Source organism: Miniopterus schreibersii (assembly GCF_964146895.1).
Source record: "Miniopterus schreibersii genome assembly, chromosome: 14".
NCBI lineage: Eukaryota > Metazoa > Chordata > Mammalia > Chiroptera > Miniopteridae > Miniopterus > Miniopterus schreibersii.
The window spans coordinates 36,756,304-36,776,659 of NC_138114.1; the positions used below are offsets into that span (position 1 = coordinate 36,756,304).

General features: G+C 49.6%; 1 protein-coding gene across 1 annotated transcript in view; it reads right to left on the reverse strand.

Moving 5' to 3' along the window:
* Nucleotides 1-756: 756 nt before the first annotated feature.
* The window catches only part of TLL2 (tolloid like 2), a gene marked incomplete at its 5' end in the record, with an annotated part of 101,383 nt that continues 81,783 nt past the window's right edge, over nt 757-20,356 (reverse strand). The window contains 8 exons of the mRNA XM_081158689.1: nt 757-4,009; nt 5,784-6,034; nt 8,517-8,730; nt 11,652-11,779; nt 13,764-13,889; nt 15,187-15,367; nt 15,941-16,101; nt 16,819-16,944. Coding sequence (XP_081014815.1) covers nt 3,875-4,009; nt 5,784-6,034; nt 8,517-8,730; nt 11,652-11,779; nt 13,764-13,889; nt 15,187-15,367; nt 15,941-16,101; nt 16,819-16,944 — 1,322 coding nt within the window. The 3' untranslated portion in view covers nt 757-3,874. The remainder of the gene's footprint in view (nt 4,010-5,783; nt 6,035-8,516; nt 8,731-11,651; nt 11,780-13,763; nt 13,890-15,186; nt 15,368-15,940; nt 16,102-16,818; nt 16,945-20,356) is intronic.

Consider the following 20,356-nt stretch of genomic DNA (forward strand, 5'->3'; position numbering starts at 1 on the left):
CATGGTCCCTTATTATCCTTCCCTAATATGACCCACAAAACTCCAAGCATACCTAAAAGTCTCTTCATTGGGTCAACCTAAAATGATTGTCCTTGATTGGATAGAGTCTCTGTTCTTGAGTTAGAAATGATCCTGTATCAGTTAGGGTCCCCACAGGATATTAGCGACATACTCAATTGTGTGTATTTGAGAGGGTCTTATTAAAAGGACTGTTTATAAAGGTCCCTCATGGGGGACAGATAATGCAGTATCCCTAGGGGAATGAAGGTTAGGCCAGCAGTGTCATTACCATCCCTAGGGGAAGGAAGGGGTGAGTGGAAGGAGTGGCTGCCAGAGCCCAGAAAGCCACCTTATAGGAGCCATGGCCTTTAGTTTTAGATGTCAGATGTGGTCCTCAGGCACAAAACCACATGGAGACGAGTGGAGGGAGTTGCTGAGGGACACATGGAAGGTGCCTACCACATCTATGCCTGTGCAGGAGCAACCATCTCCATAATCATTACGTTGTCAGATTTCCAGTCCGTTTGGGTCTAAGAAAGGGGGCAACTCTGAAGCCACCTTTAGCTTTGCTCATGACTTTCTGGGCCCAATAGGGAGGCTTGTTCTGGAGTCGAGCATTAGGTACTCACCAGAGAGCAGAAGGCCATAGAGAAGGATCCCCTTTTTCTATGCTCCCCAAATTGTTGTGGTATTGGGGGAAATCATCATCAATCTTATCTGAATGGTAATACACACTCAGGACACAGCAATCCATCCACATTATTTAATAAAACAATTCTTTCTAGACTGAGACACATGTTTGTTCCTTTGCACTTTCCTCTTTGAAATTTTCAACACTTCATAAAATGGAAAATTACACAAAATTAAAATACCATATATTTATAGATAACCCTCTAAAAGTTTTTCTTCCTTATTTTTTTAAAGAAACCTTTTAGGCATTTGGGATTCTTTTTCAGAAGTTCAGTTTACAAAGGAAACTTGAATGACATCTGCTGGAGCCCTGGGAAGATCTATTCACAAACTGAACAATGACAATACCACGGATTACTTGAGGCTTATCAAAGGGACCTGGTCAGTGGCAAATCCCAGTGCAAACCCGCCAGTTAACAAGATTTTACAAATGATTTAAACAGACTGAATGTGTCATGAGTAACAGGAAACTTCCCTTTACAAGGAAATGAAGTTGCAGTGAACCAGCCCACAGCCTCGCTTTCTCTGTTTGGAGAAGTTCCACAGGCTAAAATTACCTCCAGACCCTTGCCCTGCCCTGGGATCCAGGTTCTAGCTTCTGCTAGACCAGATGACACTAGCATTGGACCAAGCTGAAGACCCAGACCCTAAATATTTCATCAGGTCGTCAAGACAATTCTCTGAACTGAAGCTAGCCTTGGAGCTCTGTGCCATCCCCCAGGCCCCACATCCAGCGATGTGTGCGGGAGGGTCACTGAGCATCTGAAGCACCAAGGCAGGGGCCTGGACCTTCCTGCTGAATGGACTTTCCTCGCATGGAGCCAGCGTGCAGACACTTACAGAACCTGCCTCATGCGTAAATCCCATGAGTGTGGGCTCTCAGGGGAGCAAGCTGACCAGCCCCAGCTGAATCAGAGCTTGTCTTTTCTGGGAATACGTCACTCTCAGAAGGCCCAACTAAAGGTTTTCATAAGAGTCTCATTGTTTCAAATTGGCCATAGGTTGATAATTGTTGAAGTTGTGTGTTTTCGAAAATACTCATGCTAAAGAGATAAAAATGACTCTCATTGTTTCACGAGGGGGCGCACACACTGAGGCAAAGCTGTGTGTGTCTGACTCCCTCCCACTTTTCCAGGGAATTCATTACTTTTGTTTAGACTTCTACAGGTTGAAGCTACAGAATTTTCATGTCCTTGGAGAGAGACCCTTAAAGGCCACTTACGTGTCCTGATGTCAGTTTTAACTTGGATAGATAAGCTGAGACAAACCCAAAAGATAAAAAATCAGAGAAATAGAATCCACCCTCACAGGCAGGTGAGACCTCCATTTGCTGAATCAGAGATCCCCTGGCCAGAGTCTGCGATACACAGCGACATGAGAACAGGGTCAAGAGAGGCCGAGAGAGAGCTTGGTAAAAGGAAATGCATGAAATGCAGGGCCGGTCAGGAGGGCCTGCTCAGCAAAGCTATGGCCAGCGGGTCTGTGTCTGTCACACTGCCCAGATTAAGGCTGACAGCTGATCCTTTACGCACACACATATATACAGACATATATTATTATTCATAATATTACTTTGATTTTTTTCTGTTTTAAGGAAAAAATATTTCCATGCATTTTTCCACTTTCTTTGTATTACTCTTTCTTTTTTTCTTTCTTTCTTTCTTTCTTTCTTCCTTCCTTCCTTTTTTTTTTTTTTTTTACTCCCAGCAACCATTTTAATTAAACATAGTCCTCTGGGGGCATATTCTGATCTTTAAAAAATATAACCTTTAACCTTTTGCAAATACTTTGTTTAAAATAATGTTGTTTCCTCCCAAAGGAATTCGGGCGCTTGGGAGCCGTCTACACTCTCACTGAAAACTGATGCTCTGTCCTGTGTCCAATACCAACCAGACAGGACTTACAGCTATGTAAACATTATTTAAAATTATTCCAACATAAATACTCTTTTAAAGCTACATACCACAGCTTTTAGCTCATAATGCCCATAGACGCCTTAATGAAATGCCATTCAAAACTACCTCACTGTTTAAAGTTTACCTGGAGGTTCTAAATTATGTAAACAACATGCTCTATACTTCTCTAGAACAAGTGCCAAGTGTGGTGAATTCCGACTGCAAGTTGGTGATTGGAGACTAGTCTGAGGCAAGTCACCAATGCACGCTTTAACCTGATCAGTTACAGGAAGTTAGACACAGGTTAACTTGTTCCACAAAGTTGAGTCTTACATAACTTATAATTAACCAGTTTTCAACAGTGTTCACCCCACGAGGGACCTGAACTGGTCCCTTGTAAGATGTCTTTGCACATCTTGCAAATGCGGTTTGAATTGGTTGTCAAGGAGTCAAGGTCAACCACAGCTGTCAAGGTCAACCACAGCTGGTGCCTCCACAGCTGGAGGAGGAGAGGCTCTTCCAAGTCCATGGAATCCCATGGTGCACATGTCTCCTCAAAGTCAGTGAGCAAAGGAGCATCGAAACGAGCCAGGATGTTTTCTTCTCGGCAAACTGGGGGCCCTCCCCAGCCAATGTTCTGCTGGAATTCACAGCAGATGCCTTAGTCCCCGATGCAATTAGAGAAGAGGGAAAAACCTGGGGGCAGGGAGAGCCGATGACACAGAGGAAAGGCTTGAGGTCTCCTAACTTGATGACAATGATTCTCATACTCCAGCTCCCTCTGGGTGCTGCACACTGCGATGCCTGTTTCAGTCCTGATGTCCCCATTCTCAGGTTTCCTGGTTAACATGTCTCTGGTAGAGTCTCTGGCCAAAGCTGTGAGAACAAATCAGCCATGGCCAAGCTCTTATCCTCATTGCCCGGTGCAGACAGAAGACATTACTGGCACCTACGAAGCACGTCCAGAAATGGAGGAATGACCATCCCAAGGGCTGGCTTTGTGCCCCACAGGACCAAGGGACAGGAAAATGAATAAGAACAGGCATAGCTTGAATGATTAGTGACTCCAAACCTTAATCTTTGAAAGTCCACAATGGATCATGTTGCAGCTGGGATCAAAGGAACATCTTCTCTCTTCCTTGTTGGCCAAATGTCATCAAATACACACCTCCAAGACTAAATTTTGAGGTTTTGTTTGAGAAAAATACTGTACATTGTTTTCGGGCAGATTCACAAGGTGCTATGTGTATAAAAACCTTCTCAGTCGCTGTCTTTCGAGAATATCGACCTTATTTCTTCATGTGCAGGGCGTCCTGGAACTTGGTGCTGGTGTATCGGGCCTGAAAGCCTTTCTTGTTGATGGTGTCATCTGTGTGGAACCGAATCATCAGGGAGTCCCCTGCAGAGTAGATTTCTTCCAATGGCTGAGGGAAGGAGAAAGGAAAAGCAGGGCACTTTAAGCCAGATGGCTGTAGATGGAATTTAAAATTAGGATGAGACAGAACCTTACATAGACACAGGATGGCTCATGCTGCCACGAGGTGTCCCTGGCTCCAGAGACTCTGAAGGGCACCCAAACCAGCTTCTTTTGAAGGAGAGCATGGCAAATTCTGCTCTAGAGAGCTCCCAGCCCTGCTGTCCCAAAGACAACCCTAGACACAGCTCACAAAGAATTTATTAAGTGCATAGATGGGCCAGGGACTGGTCTAAGTGCTTTCGGATCTTATCTCATGTAAATTTTACTAAAGTTTACAAGGTAGGTGCTGTCTCCATTTTATGCTCGAGGAAACTGGGACTTGAGTGCACATGGGTAGGCAGGACCCAAGCCGAGGTCTTTCTGATGGTAAAGTGTGTACAATGAATCATCCAGCTCCAGGGGCACCATTGTGGTGTATCTCCCAGGAGACCAGGGGCAAAGACATTGTTTAGGCTGTGTCCTGTCCAAGGACAAAATGTGAGATGGAGTCACTGCATTTGTCAGAAAGGTTTTGCCAGGTAGTCCATGAATGGGAGCCGGGTTCAGAGGCCACTGTCTGCCAGGTGCTAGTGGAACCAAACTGGATTTCCCACATATTTCACTGCTCAGGACACTTCAAGGTTTTCCCCTGCATGTGGGCCCACAGTTTGAAAGATGTTATCTATGGAAGGCACTGCATTGGTAATGTCACAGGTTCATCCTTTCTTTTTGGGAGGGTGCAGGAAGATGAAGGGAAATTATTCAAAGACTTATAAATGCCAGTTTGAGGTTTTGATTAGCACAAGGACTCCAAAATGACTGGCTGAGTGTTGAGCCAATAGCTAAGAAGCTTGAGTGGGGAGCCCTGGAGTGGAGAGAAGGAGAAGCTGGGGCCCGGTGTGGGCAGGGCCCAGCGTGGTGCAGCCGGAGTGGGACCCACACACTATTCTGCTGGTCCACACGCCTTCCCTGAGCACAGCTACATGGAAGGCCCTAAGGCAGGTGCTGGGGAAACGTGGACAAAAGGGCTCTGCCCTGTCCCAGGAGGCGGCCCAGGAAAGAGGTGATAGTGAGAAAAACGATGATGACCTTGACCATAGCTACTGTCTTTATCTTAAGGTGGTGATTTGTAATTTTCACAAGCATTGGTTTTGCTTGGGGAGAAAATTATAAATATATGGAATATACAAAAGTATAATTTAAAAATTTCAACAGCCTAAAGATCAAATAAAAACTGGGGGGCAGGGGAGGGGCCTGGCTGGTGTGGTTCAGTTGGTTGACAGTCGTTCCATGAACTGAAAGGTTGCTGGTTCAATTCCTGGTCTGGGCACATGCCCAGGTTGTGGGCTTGGTCCCCAGTAGGGGTTGTGCAGGAGGCAGCCAATTGATATTTCTCTCTCTCATCAATGTTTCTCTCTCCCTCTTTCTCTCTCAAATCAATAAAAACATATTTTTAAAAATTTGGAGGGTGGGGGCTTTGCAAAAATAGGAAGAAAGTCCTAAACGGAAAATACTCTTCAGTAGCTGACCTCAGCCCAGGGCCTTTATGAATTGGTCCCTGGCTCCTCCCAGCCCCCTCTCTAGCCATTCCCCCCATCTCCCACTCTGTTCTGCAGAATAGGCCTCCTGGCCGGGGTTCATAAATGGCAGGGAGCTTGGACTCAACCCCAGGCGTGTCGACTCCACTACTCAGCTCGGAATCATCACGCTTTGTCCCCTGGGCCCAGCGCCCTGGGACTCACCCCGGAGCCACAGAAGCGGCCGAGCCTGGGCGCCGAGCTGTCGTAGCCGTCGTAGGCCTCCATGTAGTCATAGCCACAGTCAGCCTCCTCCTCGACTTCAAAGGTCCGGAATATCAACTCCACGCCGTAGCCGTCCTCCGCCACAATCACCCAGTCACAGCGGGCCTGACTCGGGTAGTTGTTGTCCCCAAACTGGGCGTGAGAATAGAGCTCTTTGGTCTGCACTTCGGCCTTCAGCCTGCCCCCGCACTCTGGAGCGGAGAGAGAACCGCGATGCTCCCTCGGCACAGAGAACCCGTGTGCCCCCCACACCCTCACTTCCCAGCCTGGGACTTCTCTCCTCACACCCTCATTACAGGCCAGCTTTGTCTGCAAAGCCTGCGAGTGCCCCGTGGGAGAGGTCAAGCAAGTCTGGTCAACCCATTTTACAGAGGGGTAAACAGAGGACCATGGCTCTGTGTTTCCCAGATCACTGCGGGATCCAAATTGGCCCTTACCAGCCAAGGTCCTGTGTCCCCAGGTTGAAACACATACGGCCTCCGGGAATGTCTGAGCATACCGCTGAAAAAGCTGGCCGCCTGGATCTTGAACACTTAATTCCCTGGAAGTGCTAGAAGCATCTGCCTAAGGCTCACACCAGCCTGACCAACTTGCTGTAATTTGTCACTTTTGCCAACAGAGGGCACCAAAAGCACATCAGAACTGCTGGTCAAGTCCGAAACCTTAGCAACCTCAGAATAGACCTGACTGGCTCCTGCATTTCAGAGCGCTGACCACAGACGGGCCGCCTCGAGGCCCCAGTGCATGTCACACTTTGTATTCTGTAGTCTTGACTTCTGGAGTTTTTACTAGAACTGTAACTCTGGTTGGCCTGGGTCCCATGCTATCTTGTGTCTAGGCCACTAGAGGCCACAAAATATAAATGGATAAATGACAGTGATTAGAGATTAGAAAGCACCAGAAATTTTGGAAGTAAATCCCTCACTCTCTGTCCTCAATGTGTTCCACACCTCTGAGGGGCCCAGAGCTCCCTGGGGTGTGGCTTCTGCACCGTCCAGGCCCAGCTGGCCCAGTCCTGTGTGACTGCCAGTTCTCGGGCCCATGTGTGCTCTGGCTTAGAATTTCATCTGGGTATGAGCTGTCTGAAAATTTTCAAGTCCCTGAGATGTGGATGGCAATGAAATGGGCATAGAACAGAGCAGGATGACTTCCCTCCCTCCTGCCAGATGCCCTCTCCATCCTTAGGAGGCTGACCTCTAGGTCAGCATGGGTGGGCCCCTGCCCTCTGCCTTCCGGCAGCTGGGTTCCGACAGGGGGCGCACCAGCACATCAGAGGAGGGAGGAGAGAGGTCAGGGTATTTAGTCCCAGCTCCTTCCCTGCCTGGTGGCCAAGGCTGTGTTCTTCAATTAACAGTCACAGCTCCTGTCCAGGGGCCCTCTGCTTGTCCCCGCTTCTGGGTCCAGAAACTACTCCCTCATCCTGACCTGGAGGTATTAAAAGCCCTACAGTTCTTAGTCCTGGCAGCTTCACTGTCCCCTGTGGTGTTCCCACCCCCTGCCCACCCCTCTGTAAACAGTTCCTTATTCAATTCCCCTCAAATAGCGACTCTATCTGAGTATACCCCCGTTTTCTGCCGTGGCCCTGACCCACCTCAAGCACCTATGCTCTGTCTGTAGGGACTAGAGAGTGGAGTCACTAGTCAATGGCTTTTAAATTTCCCTCTGAGAAGCTAGAAGCCATGAAGGAGCTGAGAGGGTGCAGACAGTGAAGTGTTTTCTGCTAGGCAAGGACAGCTAGTCCACCTAAGGGTGCTGGTTGTTGTTTTGTTTTACCTGATTCATATTTTCTGGCTCTGGGGAAAAAAAAGAAAGCTGTGAGGAAGGGCTGTTAAAGGGATGGGAGAACCTCATAGGGTCCCTTGATCATGATCTCAGACTCAGTGGGTGGCGGGCAGCCACTGCTTGGCCAAAGGGCCACAATCTAATGCCAGAACCAAAGAGTCATAGTTGCTTCCATGGGTTCTAGTCCCAGGCGATAACATTTTAATGGCTAAAGAGCAGAGCCAATCTTCTTACCGACATCTTCTATTTAACAAAGCAGATAAGTTAGCTATTAGCATGCATATTTTCTCCAAAGGACCGAGTAAAACTACTTACAGTTTAAGTGAGGAAAAATAATGGGAAACAGAACTATTTTCCATTTTCTAGAACTGGTTCTTAGAAAGGGCTGCTCTCCAGCACGCAGCCCTCAGACTTTTGAATTTCACAGATGAGCAAAATTACAAATAAATTTTTAAAAGAGAGGACAGGCCTGGCAGGGCATGGCTCAGTGGTTGAGCATCAACCTAGGATCCAGGCGATCGGGGTTCGATTCCCGGTCAGGGCACATGCCCGGGTTGCAGGCTCCATCAATGACTCTCTCATCATTGATGTTTCTGTCTCTCTCCCTGTCCTTTCCTCTCTCTGAAATCAATAAAGATATATTTTAAAAAAGAGAGAGGACAGGAGGAAGGAAGGGAGGGAGGAAAGGGGGCACCAACAAAAAGTTGCCACTTTAAAAGTTGTCAGTTAAGGACATTAAAAGGAAACAACCCTCCCCCCTATTGTTGCCCACGTTTCATTTTAAAGGGACATGTTATCACACACCTCCCTGCCCCCATAGCCATAACAAAAAGGCAGTCCTTTCCTGCCCTTTATCCCGTCTATGCCCACGAGGCCCCGAGGCCCACGCACCTGTGCTGTGCTCCGCCTGGAAGCCCTTCCTCTGCACCGAGGCATCTGAATAAAACCTAAGAAACAGGCTGCTGCCCGAAGCCACCACGGGGTCTGGTTTCTTGCTGCCGCAGAAACGGCCAAGGATGGGGGCCAGGCCGTCGGGCCCGTCATACACTTCCAGGTGGTCGTAGGCGCATTCCTGGTGCTGCTCGATCTCAAACTCATTGAACGTCTGGAGATGGAAAAGCACAAAGTGAGGCAAGGGCCTGGCGTCCAGCCGGGGTGGGGGGCGCCTCCCTGGGGGTGGGAGAGACTGGGTGAGGCAGGACACGAGTCTGGCTGGCCAGCTGCACAGGGGGTGTGGACCCCATGGTGATCCTGGTGACATCTGTAGACAGGGAATGGACTTGGCTCCTCTTTTAGTCTCCAAAACAACCCCAGGAGGTAATGACATGAGCTGTTGCTACTGTGACCACTTTGCAGATGAGACAGCCGACTTTGGCTGGTTTTAATGCCTGTTGACGGCTGTGCTCCTTCCAGCACTTCACGAAGCTTCTCCATCACTTAATAAGGTCAGCAACAACCAAGTGCTCATCCAGGGCCAGGAGCTGTTTTAAGTGCTTTACAGGTATTAATCCTCATGACTCTGTGATGTGTCTACCATTTTAATCCCCACTTTACAGGCAAGGAAACTGAGGCACAGAGCTGTCAGATGACTGGCCCAAGGTCCCCACTGGCAGAGCTGAGTCATGACCAGGAGGCCTGGCTCCAGAGCCCGTGCCCTTAACCTCTGCACTACACCGGGCAATCCTTCAGTACAGGTGATGTGAATGAGCTTTATGAAGGGCACACAGTGGCCAACGTTAGCTGAACGCCCTGCATCTTCTCACTCAATTCTGATGATGCTGGGAGGGGAGAGCTATTATTATCCCAATGTGCAGAAGGGGAGACTGAGTCTTAGAGAAGTTAAGTGGCTTGCCCAAGCTTAGACAGCTAGAAGATAGAGCTGGGCTTGGCCCCCAGCTAGCCTGACTCAGCCCCCACTTCTAACCATCACCAGGCTACACTGCCTCCCTCCTCCCTGTCCCCCCAAAATGTAGGGTTTCTGAGGCACTGGGCAGACTGACTGATGACCCTGCCTATGGTTGTGAGGGAGATGGGACAAGTGAGAGGGGACAGTGTTTAATAAAGACTTGGATCAAAAGACAGGGTGGGGAGAGAGGACATAAGTTGGGGGGGGGGGGCGAATCAATTCACAAGAAGGGGGCTGGGGGATAGGGCAGGGATGGGGGTGGAGAGGGGCTATTAGCAGTGCAGGCCTTCATAGGAATGACAAACACACTTGAAACAGGCAAAGCTCTTCACACCTTAGAGAAAGGGGCTGGAGAGTGGAGGTAAGGACAGTGGGCAGGAGCAGGAAGGGAAGACCAGTGGCACCAGGGTGGGTGATGCACTGGAAGGAAGACAGTGAGTCAGAAAGAGGCAGGAAGCTCCCCAAAGGTCCACGGGACACCCTGTTGCTGTCCCCATGCAGTGTAATACCAGCTACTAGGAAGTATTCAACTCACATTCTATGGTAGCAAAAAAATAGAGCATGACCAATAAATCCACCATCCACTTCCCAAGGAAGTTTTTTATGTGCATATATCTATGAACCTCAGATAAATTTGAGGTCTGGCCTAACTGCAGCCACTGTGATGCATTGGTTTAGTTCCTTAGTACCTTAAAGAACAGAAAAAGACGTTTGTGGCAGCTATTAAAAGCTTGTGACCCTTTGACTAGAAGCTCCCGTCCAGTTGTGCAGGTTGCACATTCCTAACCCCAGGGGGCGCCATTCCCCCGCCGTCCTCAGACATTTATGATGCCACTGTGAACATTCCCCAGCAGGTGGCAGTCTTGGGGAAGGGGTGCCTTTAAGGTGCTCTTTTCAACTCATCCTCACCCAGATCCAAGGCTATTCTCGGGAGAGCAGCACCCGAAAACATTTCCCACATGAACAGCCGTGCATATGAGGTGCCCACTGTGAGCACCCTGTGGTCATGGGCCCTGCCTTCTCCATCCCTCTGTGTCCCAGGCCTGGCACTGAGAGACACCAACGCCCACACTCTAGCCTGAGAGTCAACACCCTAGCAAGCCCAGGGGCCATCATCTATTTATCATCCTGTTCTCCTTCCAGTCTCCCTGCATTATTGTCCATAATTCAGAGGGACATCCACATGCCTCCTGAAGAGCTTACTCATCCCAAGTCTGAACAACCCATTTTTTTTAAGTTTATTTTTTGTTGTTGACAGTATGTCCCTGTGGGCTGGGTGAACAACCCATTTAAAAACTGTTTGTCTCGTGTACAGCAATTTCTCCAGCTGGCAGGAGAGTTTGTTTTGTGCTCCAGGACCTGGGAGTCCCTAGGGGCTGAGAAAGAGACTTGTAGGAAAGACTCACTTCTCTTTGAAATAACCAAGCCTGGGGTGCAGACCACAATCTTATGCATGGATGGGACTTTAAGGAATGGCTTGGAAGATATATATTTTAAATTCAAGGACGAATTAGCATAAATAACTTAATTTGCTATTGTCAATTGAAAAAATGTAAGTCGTCTTAGAATATGAATAAACAATCCATTTGAGAAGTTTGGGCAAGAAAAAGGATATTTTCCCCCCCGTGAATGTACATACACGATTGTATGCGCATAGACAATTTCTGGAAGATTCACACAAAAATCTTCAGAGAGGTCATTTCTAGAGTGGCATGAGGGATCTGGAAGTTTTCAATTTTCTCTCTCCAACCCTCTGTACTGATTACTTTTTTTAAACCTTGAGACTATATTGATTTGTAAAAAATTACAACAGGAAACAAACCTCAAACAGCACTGTGTGGCAGCTTCTACTTCATACCGGTGCCGCCGTGAACAGGTGCCGTTCACACAGCTTGTCTCACCTGCCCCCTGTGCTGAGGGCTTTATGTGAATCCTCTTTTCATCTGCACAACAGCCCCATGAGGTAGGCTTCACTAGCATCCCCATTTTCCAGATCATGAAACTGAGGCCTGGAAATGTTGAGTAATTTCCCCAAGTCTCAGAACTGAGACATGGAAGAGCAGAGACTCACACCCACGTCTCTCTGTCCCTGTGGCCCATTAACTATGAAAATGACTCACGAGTTTCACCCTGTGGCCCGCGGTCGAAGAGATGTTCCAGGTGCACTCCCGCCGGCTGGGGTATTTGTCAGGCCAGTTGGGGCTCGCCAGGGTCCCCTCTGCGCCGCTGATCTTGTGCACACAGCCGGCTGGGTGGGGGGGAGATGCACAGAGAGAGAACTTCACTCAGGGGCATTCTAGGAAGACCTCCCCTCACTCTGCCGGTCACATGGTCGTAGGAAATGTGGGAGCAGGAGTGAATCAAGTGTCGCTGGCTTAGAGATTTGTTGTTTTATGTGGCTTTGCCACCTTCCTGGCGGTAGCTCAGGAGCCAGGGCATCTTTCTCACTATTACTGTTCACATCATGGTTATCATTGGAAATATGGTGGAGTTAGTGGCTAAGAGCAAAGGCCCTGGGGTCCCGTGGACCTTGGTTCAAGTCCTGGTTCTGCCACCTTCAAGCTGTGGGACTTTGGGCACTTATCGAACTCTTGGTGTCCTTATTTGCAAAAGGGGTGCCAACCTCATAGGAAGATGCTGTGGAGTAAATGAGATGATGCTTGTAAAAGGCTTAGCACATGCTAACAAAGATCTTCATCACGATGCCTTCGTCTCTATATTACTTTTACTTTTTCAGAGCAGTTTCCTTTGGAGGCTACAGATGTTGCCCTGGTTACGGCGCTGTTAGCAAAGAGGGGCCCCATGACCGACTCAGTGAGTAGCATTTTGACCAGTAGCTAGAGTTTGTCTTCCTCTGTGTTGGGCCCTGTGCTGAGCATTCTGAGTGCACCCTCTCAATTTGTCCTGCCCACTTTGCAAATGAGAAAAATAAGTTGAGAGCAGGTAAGTGACCTGCTGGTAACGGGTGGAGTCAGGACTTGAACCTGGGTCTGCCTTTGGTGGGCCTCGCACCACTGTGGTTTCAGGCTGCGGCAGCTGGAGGGGGCAGCTGAGGGCGGATGGTGGGGGTGAAGTGGCTGCAGGGAGGTCCCCACTGCTCGCTGCTGCTTCCGCTCGCAGCCACACAGAAAACGTGCCAGCAGGGGCCAGGGCTCAGCTCCCAGGACATGCACTCCGGCACCCCTGCCCCACCCTGGGGGAACCCACAGGAAGGCAGCCGCGGCTTAGCTGGCAGGACCTTCATGGAGTTTATATCCCTCATGGCCTCCCCCACACCACATGAGGCAAGCATTGTTCCGTCCCAGGCCCACCTCACGGGTTTGACAACAATTTTCTAAGTTCCAGAATGACCCTTTCTTCCAAGTTCTTCCAACCTGCCTCCCAACCCAACCCGTGACCGCCCTTGCCTGTGTCACAGGACTGGGCTTGGAAGGGGGACTGCATCCTGCTTCTAAGGACATCTTAGCTCATCCTGTAACAGTCTAGGAAGGCCCTGAGCAGACTGTGCGCCCAGCCAAATCTCCTCACTTCGAAATGTTTATCCGTCACCCTGATGTCCTTAGCAGGGCTCTGTGGTTGGGGCCAAGGCCTGGAGGCCTGTGTGTTTATCAGAGATGTTCACACTCCCCTTGCAGGGTGGGGTAAGAACACAGGAAGGCCTTTCCCAGAATGACTGGACAGTCAAAGCCATCTGGTCCTGAAGAACTCCCAGGAGTGAATGGAGCAGGGAGCAAAGTTTTCCCAATTCTATTTTACTATTAGCTCTGCATATGGTAAATAATATTATGACATAGATGGTAACATTTCAAGCGCTTTCTAGGCATTCTCTCATTTAATCCTCAGAAAAACTTTAAGAAGGGGGCATCTTTAGTTCCCTTTAAACAGAAGAGGAAACTGAGGCTCAGAGAGGTTAAGTAACTTGTCCAAGGTCACACAGCTAGTAAGTAGCAGAGCCAGGATTTAAAACTAGATAGTCTGATCCTGGAGCCTAAGGACTTAGCCACTTTGCAGCAGTAACTCCAGGAGAGCGCGTGCGGGCCCCTAATGGCTCCTGAAGGACTGAGCTGCCCTGGGGAGCATCACTCTTCAGCGAGAGGGCAGGAGCCGGGGGGCAGATGCTGAGCCTCAGTGGTGCTCAGAGGAGGGCCTCTCGCTCTCACTCCCGCACCCAGGGCCCTCCTGGCAGCCAGGATAGCTTGCCCGCACCCGCCCCGGCCTCGGCCCAGCCTCACCCTCTTTACAGTCGTGTCCATTCTCGTGCAGCCGGAAGCCGTTCCGGCACCGACACAGGTAGCTTCCGAACGTGTTGACGCACTCGTGCTGGCACCAGCCGTTGTCCTTGGCGCACTCATCCTTGTCTGGGGAGATCGACAGGCTCTCTTCAGGGGAACCGCCAACTCGGGATGGTCCCCTCAGTTCAAAAGGAGCCTCCCTGACTGCCCAGCTCGGATTGTCCCCTACCCGGGGGGAGGCGGGCGCAGCATGTGCCGGGTGTTACACGGCCCTGGTATGTGCCATTCCCATGCTTATAAAGTTTGCTCCCCACCAAAAACAAGGAGCTCCTTAAAGGACAGGCTAATGTTAATAAGAACAGTAACAACAATAAAAATAGCTACCACATATTGAGTATTTTTTATGCGATGGGCACTGTCCCAAGCACTTTCCACATATTATCTAAGTTAATTCTCACAAGCCCCTAGGAGGAAGGTACCTATGCCCCCATTTTACAAGTAAGAAAACTGAGGCTGAGAATGCTAATGTGCCCAAGGTCACTCAGTGAGCAAGTGGCCTATGTGACCCGGGGTCTGGGCTTGCAGTCCACAAGCCCACGCCACCTCCTGCCTGTGGGGCAGGTAAGTGAGGAGGGGCCAAGCGCCAGCCCTGCTCCACCAGTTCCAGCTGTTGTGACCTTGGGCAGCCTTGACCTCTGTGCCTCAATTGCCTCATCTTTAAAGTGGAGTCAGTCACGGCTCCTAACCTCATAGGGCTGTTGAGAGGAGGAAATGAATTAGTACAGGGAAAGCCCTTAGAACAGCTCCCAGCCCAGAGTAAGTGTTAGCTTTTATTTATTATGTTGTATTAACTCAAGTGTTAGCAGGTGTTATTGTTATGGCTCTTGTAGCTCAAGCCAGGGCAGTAAGCAGCCCTCTCCTGAGCCAACTTCTTCCTGTAAAAACAGGACCGACCTCCCTCCCCTCCCCTCCCCCAGCCTGCCGCGGTAACTGCAGGGGTCCAGGGGTCTCCTCTCTGTACCCCCTGCCCACTGCAGGCAGTGGGCCACTGAACACCTTATATCTTAGTCACACCCTCTTATTTCAGGAGGACAGCCAAGAATCCTCGCACCACATTTGAAGAATGGATGATCGCCCAGCACGTAAGCACTGGAGCCACAGCTGGGAAGGGCCGAGGAAGGAGCCTCCCTAGAGCCTGCAGGGGACACAGCCCTGCCCACACCTTGATTTTGGGCTTCTGGCATCCAGAACTGGGGGAATACATTTCTTTTGTTCTAAGCCGCCTAGCTGGCGGTAATTTGTTATGGAAATACTGTGAGGCAGGGGCATCGGGCAGAGAGGGGCAGCCAGGTGCCCCAGAGTCTGGGATCTGGAGAAGCCAGGGAGCCCTCAGCACTGTGGCCTCACCCCCAAACCCCCACACCTGAGAAGAAGTGGGCCCGGAAGCCGCGCTTGGAGACCGTGTTGTCCGACTTGAACTCCACGCGCATGTTGTTGCTCTGCGAGGTGATGACCTCGGGGGTCTCCGAGCCACAGAACCTGCCATGCAGCCTGGCATCTGCGGACAGGCCACTGCGCACCTCCACGAAGTCATACTTACAGACCTGCAAGGAAGCACCGTGGGGAGCTGCCCGGTGCCCCAGCTCCCCGCCCCGACACTGCACTGCAGGATCCCTTTCCTGAGAGCTGCACCTTGCCCGGTGGACAGAAAGGCTCAGCCAGGCCCCCTGGAGGGTCCTCTCGAATCCCACTGGGGCCCCTCAGCCCAAGGGACAGGCTAAACTCTGGCTGTAGGGCTCTGCCTGGGCCTCAGCTGACTTGGGTAACCATCGCCCAAGGGAGGGAACAGGCTGTTTACACCATCCTAGTCCCCAGCTCCACCTCACCCTCTCCATTTCCCTCAACTGGGCACTAACCTCCAGATTCCTTCCCCAGGGGACATAACTGTCCAGACCACCTCTCCCCTCCCCCAAGACCACCTCCTCCACTCTTGGATTTATCAGTGACAAGGGACCCAAGCACTCTCTGTCTGCAGAGGGTGTCCAGCTGAAACTGCTACAGGTTCTTCTCAGCTAAGATGCCTAAGAAGCTACCTCCCTGCTGGCTGACCCCTCACCAGTGCCCAACCCCGAGCCACATCCCAACACAATCCCCAATCAATTAGAGCAGAAACATACATCATTGCCTTCCAGTTCAAATACTTCAAACTGAAGAGAGATCTGGTACTGAGCAGGGGCCACCACCTGCCAGACACAGTTTTTGTTGGTAGGGTAGTCCTTCGGCCACCCAGGGCTGGTGATGGTTCCATTCAGCTTGGTAATGAAGCCGCCACAGGCCACTGCATGGGGGGGGGGGGGGCAAGAGTCGCTTGGTGTTAATTCCAAGTGATTGGGATTTCCCCTAAGCAGCAATAAGCCCTGCTGTTCTTTAATAATAAAAAATGTTAGACAGTCTGAACTGATGAATTCAGTGTCCTTTCTTCTAGTCTGTTTCAACTGAGGATCTGGAGGGATACAGTTGAGGACAGGTCTTTGCTGCTTTGAAAAATAACCACAATGCATTTGTGCGGACCTGTCGCCCAGTGGCATAGTTGGGGACCCCACATGACTTGAACCAAAGGAAAATTAGAAATTTTGCGCCGAGCTGTGCAATGTACCTGACCTACGTAAACAAGCAGTCAGGCAGGTGGGCAAGGCCGCAGCACCGGCCAGGCGGAAGTGCAGTGAGTGGAACGCTACGAGCTGCGTCACACCAAAGTGCTCATGGCTTTTCTTTGCTCTTATTTTCTGCCTTAGTAATCATGTGAATTTTACATGGTCACAGGAGAAAATGAACCAAGGCTCCAGTTATAGTTTCTAGAATGGAGTCCCTGTAATTTGGGCAGTCCTCTCACATTCATGACTTTATCGAGTTGTTTATCCCTGAGAAGTAGGTGGGTCGTCCACCACATCTGTCCGTGTTAACTCACAGTCAGCCAGTGTCCACCTCTGCCACCGGTCCCTTAAGACTTGTCCCCCGCCCCCTCTCACTCGAGCTTGGCAGGTCCAACACCAACCTTCACACGTCTTCTTATTGGAGGCCAGCTCGTAGCCTGGATCACACGCACACCTGTAGCTGCCCAGAGTGTTCACGCAGCGCTGCTCACACCCGCCGTGATCTGGCCAGGAGCACTCATCCACCTCTGTTGGGGAAAATGTGACTCCGTGTAAAGGTTTACAAAGCTGCCTGGTCTGTTCCCCATCACATTCCACGCCCCGGGGTCCCCAGCAAGTGTCCTCCAGGAACAAGAGGGACTCCTGGGGACACAGCAAGAGTAACTTGTTAGCCAGAAGCAGGCTCCACTAGGGAGAGATCAGGCCTGGATACTTTCATTCTTTAAAGGGTTCAGTCAGCTATATTCACTTGTGATTTTAAAAAACCCTCAAAGATTCCATACCCAAGACTGAACCAATTTCAATGCCACCAAATTCCCCCCAGCCCCAAATATGGACCTTCTCAGGGACAGTAAATAAAAGGTAAGGACAAGGGGTATGTTTCTAGATGAAAATGTATAAGCATTCTCTAGAGATAGAACAAGAACCTGTGATTTAGCATTGTTATAAATAATCTGAAGAGGCGCACACAGGGAGATTGTCAAGGTTACAGAAAATGCCAGGCTCTTCGGTTAGCCAGTTCTCAGGAGAAATCTCAGGAAGAGGTCATAGTGAGACGAGACTGAGTCAACAGAGGAGTTGGATGGGATTTACTGGACAGTGTCTAGTGATATGTTTGGGGCAATTAAGTAAGATACCAGGAGTGCTATCCAAAGGAAGAACAAAAGATTCATTGGAGAATCTCCCAGGCACATCAGCGTGGGGAACCACTGAAAACAAGAACGTCCCAGGCATTGGGCATCTCCAAGAAAAGTATCAGAAATAAAAGGAAAGATCATCATTTTCTGTTGCCAAGTTGTGGTACCTCTCTCCCTGAAAGAGAGCATACAGATTGTGGCCTTACTGAGCCAGAGAGCCTAGTGGAGGAAAATCTGAACACTGAGACATCTTAATAATAATAACAACAGTAATAACAAAGTCTACTCTAAGAAGAATAAAGGGCTGGGGCAGGGAGGAAAATATTGGCGGTTCATAACACCATGTGAGGTAGGAACAGAGTAAGCACAGAGTTGTCCACAAAATCTTAAAAGACCATATTACACGTAAAATAAAAGAAGTCAGGACATCTTTGAGTTAGTTGGTAAAGACCTAAAAAGATCCTCGATCCTGACACGAAGAGAACAATAACACTTGATTTTAGCATTGTAGGGATTAAAAATGACACGTGTGAAGTCCTCAGTATGTAGACAGAGTCAGTACCCATGGTTATCACTATAGATGGCAGTGGGGTTGCTTTTGAAATTCCTGTGGGTGCAGAGACACAATGATGGGGGTAGTGAAAAAAATGATACCTGGCCATACCTGAAACAGGTGAGAGTGGAGTACTGCAGGCCTGAGGAGGGGAGGGAGACAAGGCAGGAGCAGAAAGAAGGAAAATACATGAAGGATGGGCCCATGACGACTAGATGGGTAGCACAACAGAATCAAGAAACTGCCTGGTGGGCAGAGGGAAAGGGCAGAAAGGAACTGCAGAAAAGGCCCATCAAAATAGACTAAGATGAACGAAAGACCAAGGCTGGGGTGAGAGAGGAGACTCTGACACCAGATGATGCTATGGTTATGGGTAGGACACACGTATGTCACAGGCAGGAAAGGAAGGATCACAGAGGATTTAGCCATGTAGAGGGAGGGAGGCTGGTGGAATGGATTTGGACCTAAAGCAAAGGGAATGTAGTTCTTCCAGAGACTAGAAGGGTAGGCTGTTTGACCCAGGGAGGTGGACGACAGGTACACATTTACACCTGAACTCTCTCCAACTAAAGCAGTGGGATGATTGGCCATTTCAAACCCTGCTCCAGCATGAGTGGATGACATGGAAGTGTACAAGGCACCCTGATTTGAGCAGGAGCCTAGGTGTCCTCAGTATCACCTCCGTACTTAGGTAAAGTAGTGTCTGCTCCAAGCCCACAGGATGGTGCTTGCTCTGGGCTGCAGCAGCCAAGGCCAAGCCTGCCAGGAACATCTGGGAGAGTTTCGGGGCTGGAGAAGAAGCTGAACCAGGAGTCAGTTTTGCATAGCAGGAGCTCTGGCTTCCTTGCCTTCTCCAAGTGGTATTAGTGAGAGAAGGAACCATTCTGTAGTTAGATAATGAGATGACTCATGACTCAGGTAGGATCCCAAAAATTGTTTCAAAGAGGGTTAAGGAAAGAGATGCAGGGTACATCCCTAAGGTTTTGAAGAAGTGCCTTGAAAGATGCCAGTTTCCCTCATCAAACACCCCATGGTGGTCTATCAGTAATGGGACAGTGGAGTGTGGGGACCAAGGTGGGAATCCTCATATATGTTTGTGGGAAGTGTGTGACCACAATGGCCCTGCCAACCCTCGAATGCTCCTACCATCTCCTGGAGTAACCAGAAATGTGAGGTGCTCTGCCAGCTGCCCAGCCAGCAGGCCCTGAGAGGGATGCCATCTGGCACCAGGAGAGGAATGCAGAGGCCAACTGGCACCCTGGTCAGTGTCATGCACCAGCTGATCCCTGAGCAGAGAGCCTCTGGCCAGCTGGCACCAAGGCCAGAGCGTCTTAGACTTGGTCCAATTCTTCTGGGCGGCCTTTTAAGTTACTCTTCTAGCTCCTTTCACCGGAGAAGTCCTGACACACGCACTGGGCCCCATGTGTTCACAGCACATCCTATTCATGGCCTCTTGGGAAGCGACTGGGTAACAAAGCTGGCTGTACCCAGTCTCTAGACCTGTGCTGACAGATATAGTAAACACCAGCCCTGTGTGGTTATCAAACACGTGAGATGCAGCTCATCAAAACTGGGATGTGCTGTGAGTGTAAAGCACAGTGAATTTACAACTTAGTATGAAAAAAAGCCCCATAAAATATCCCATTAATATTGTGTATATTGATTATATATTGAAATGATAGTGGGTTTTGGTATATTGGGTAAAATGAAATATAGTAAAATTAATTTCACCTGTTTTTGTTTATGTAAGAAAGTTTAAAATTACATACATGGCTGGCATTTGTGACTGGCTTTCTGTATCTATTGGACAGCAGCTCTACACTGAGTTCTCCAACTCATGCATCCTCATGGGAACCCCAAAAAGTAGGCAGAGCAGGTAGCAGTGTGCCCAATCCACAAATGAGGAGACTGAGTCTCATCCATTCATTCATTCATTGCCCAGTAAGTCTTTATTGAAACCATTGAAGGCCAGGCACTGGGAATAGAGTGGAGAACAGAACAGGTGTGATCCAGTCTCAGAAAGGAATCTGGCTGCCTGAGAGTGGATAGCTAGTTAGAAACCAGGGCAGGACGAGAACCCGAACTTCAGATGCTGAACCCAGAGCCTTTCTCCCTATACTCCCATGGTATCGAGAACACAGAAGGGTAACAAAGTGTCAGCATGAAATCACAAACATGAATGAAAAATTCAAGCCCCGTCACTTTACTTGCCTGTGGCTTTTAGTCCCATCATGGAAAGAGTGCGCTGTG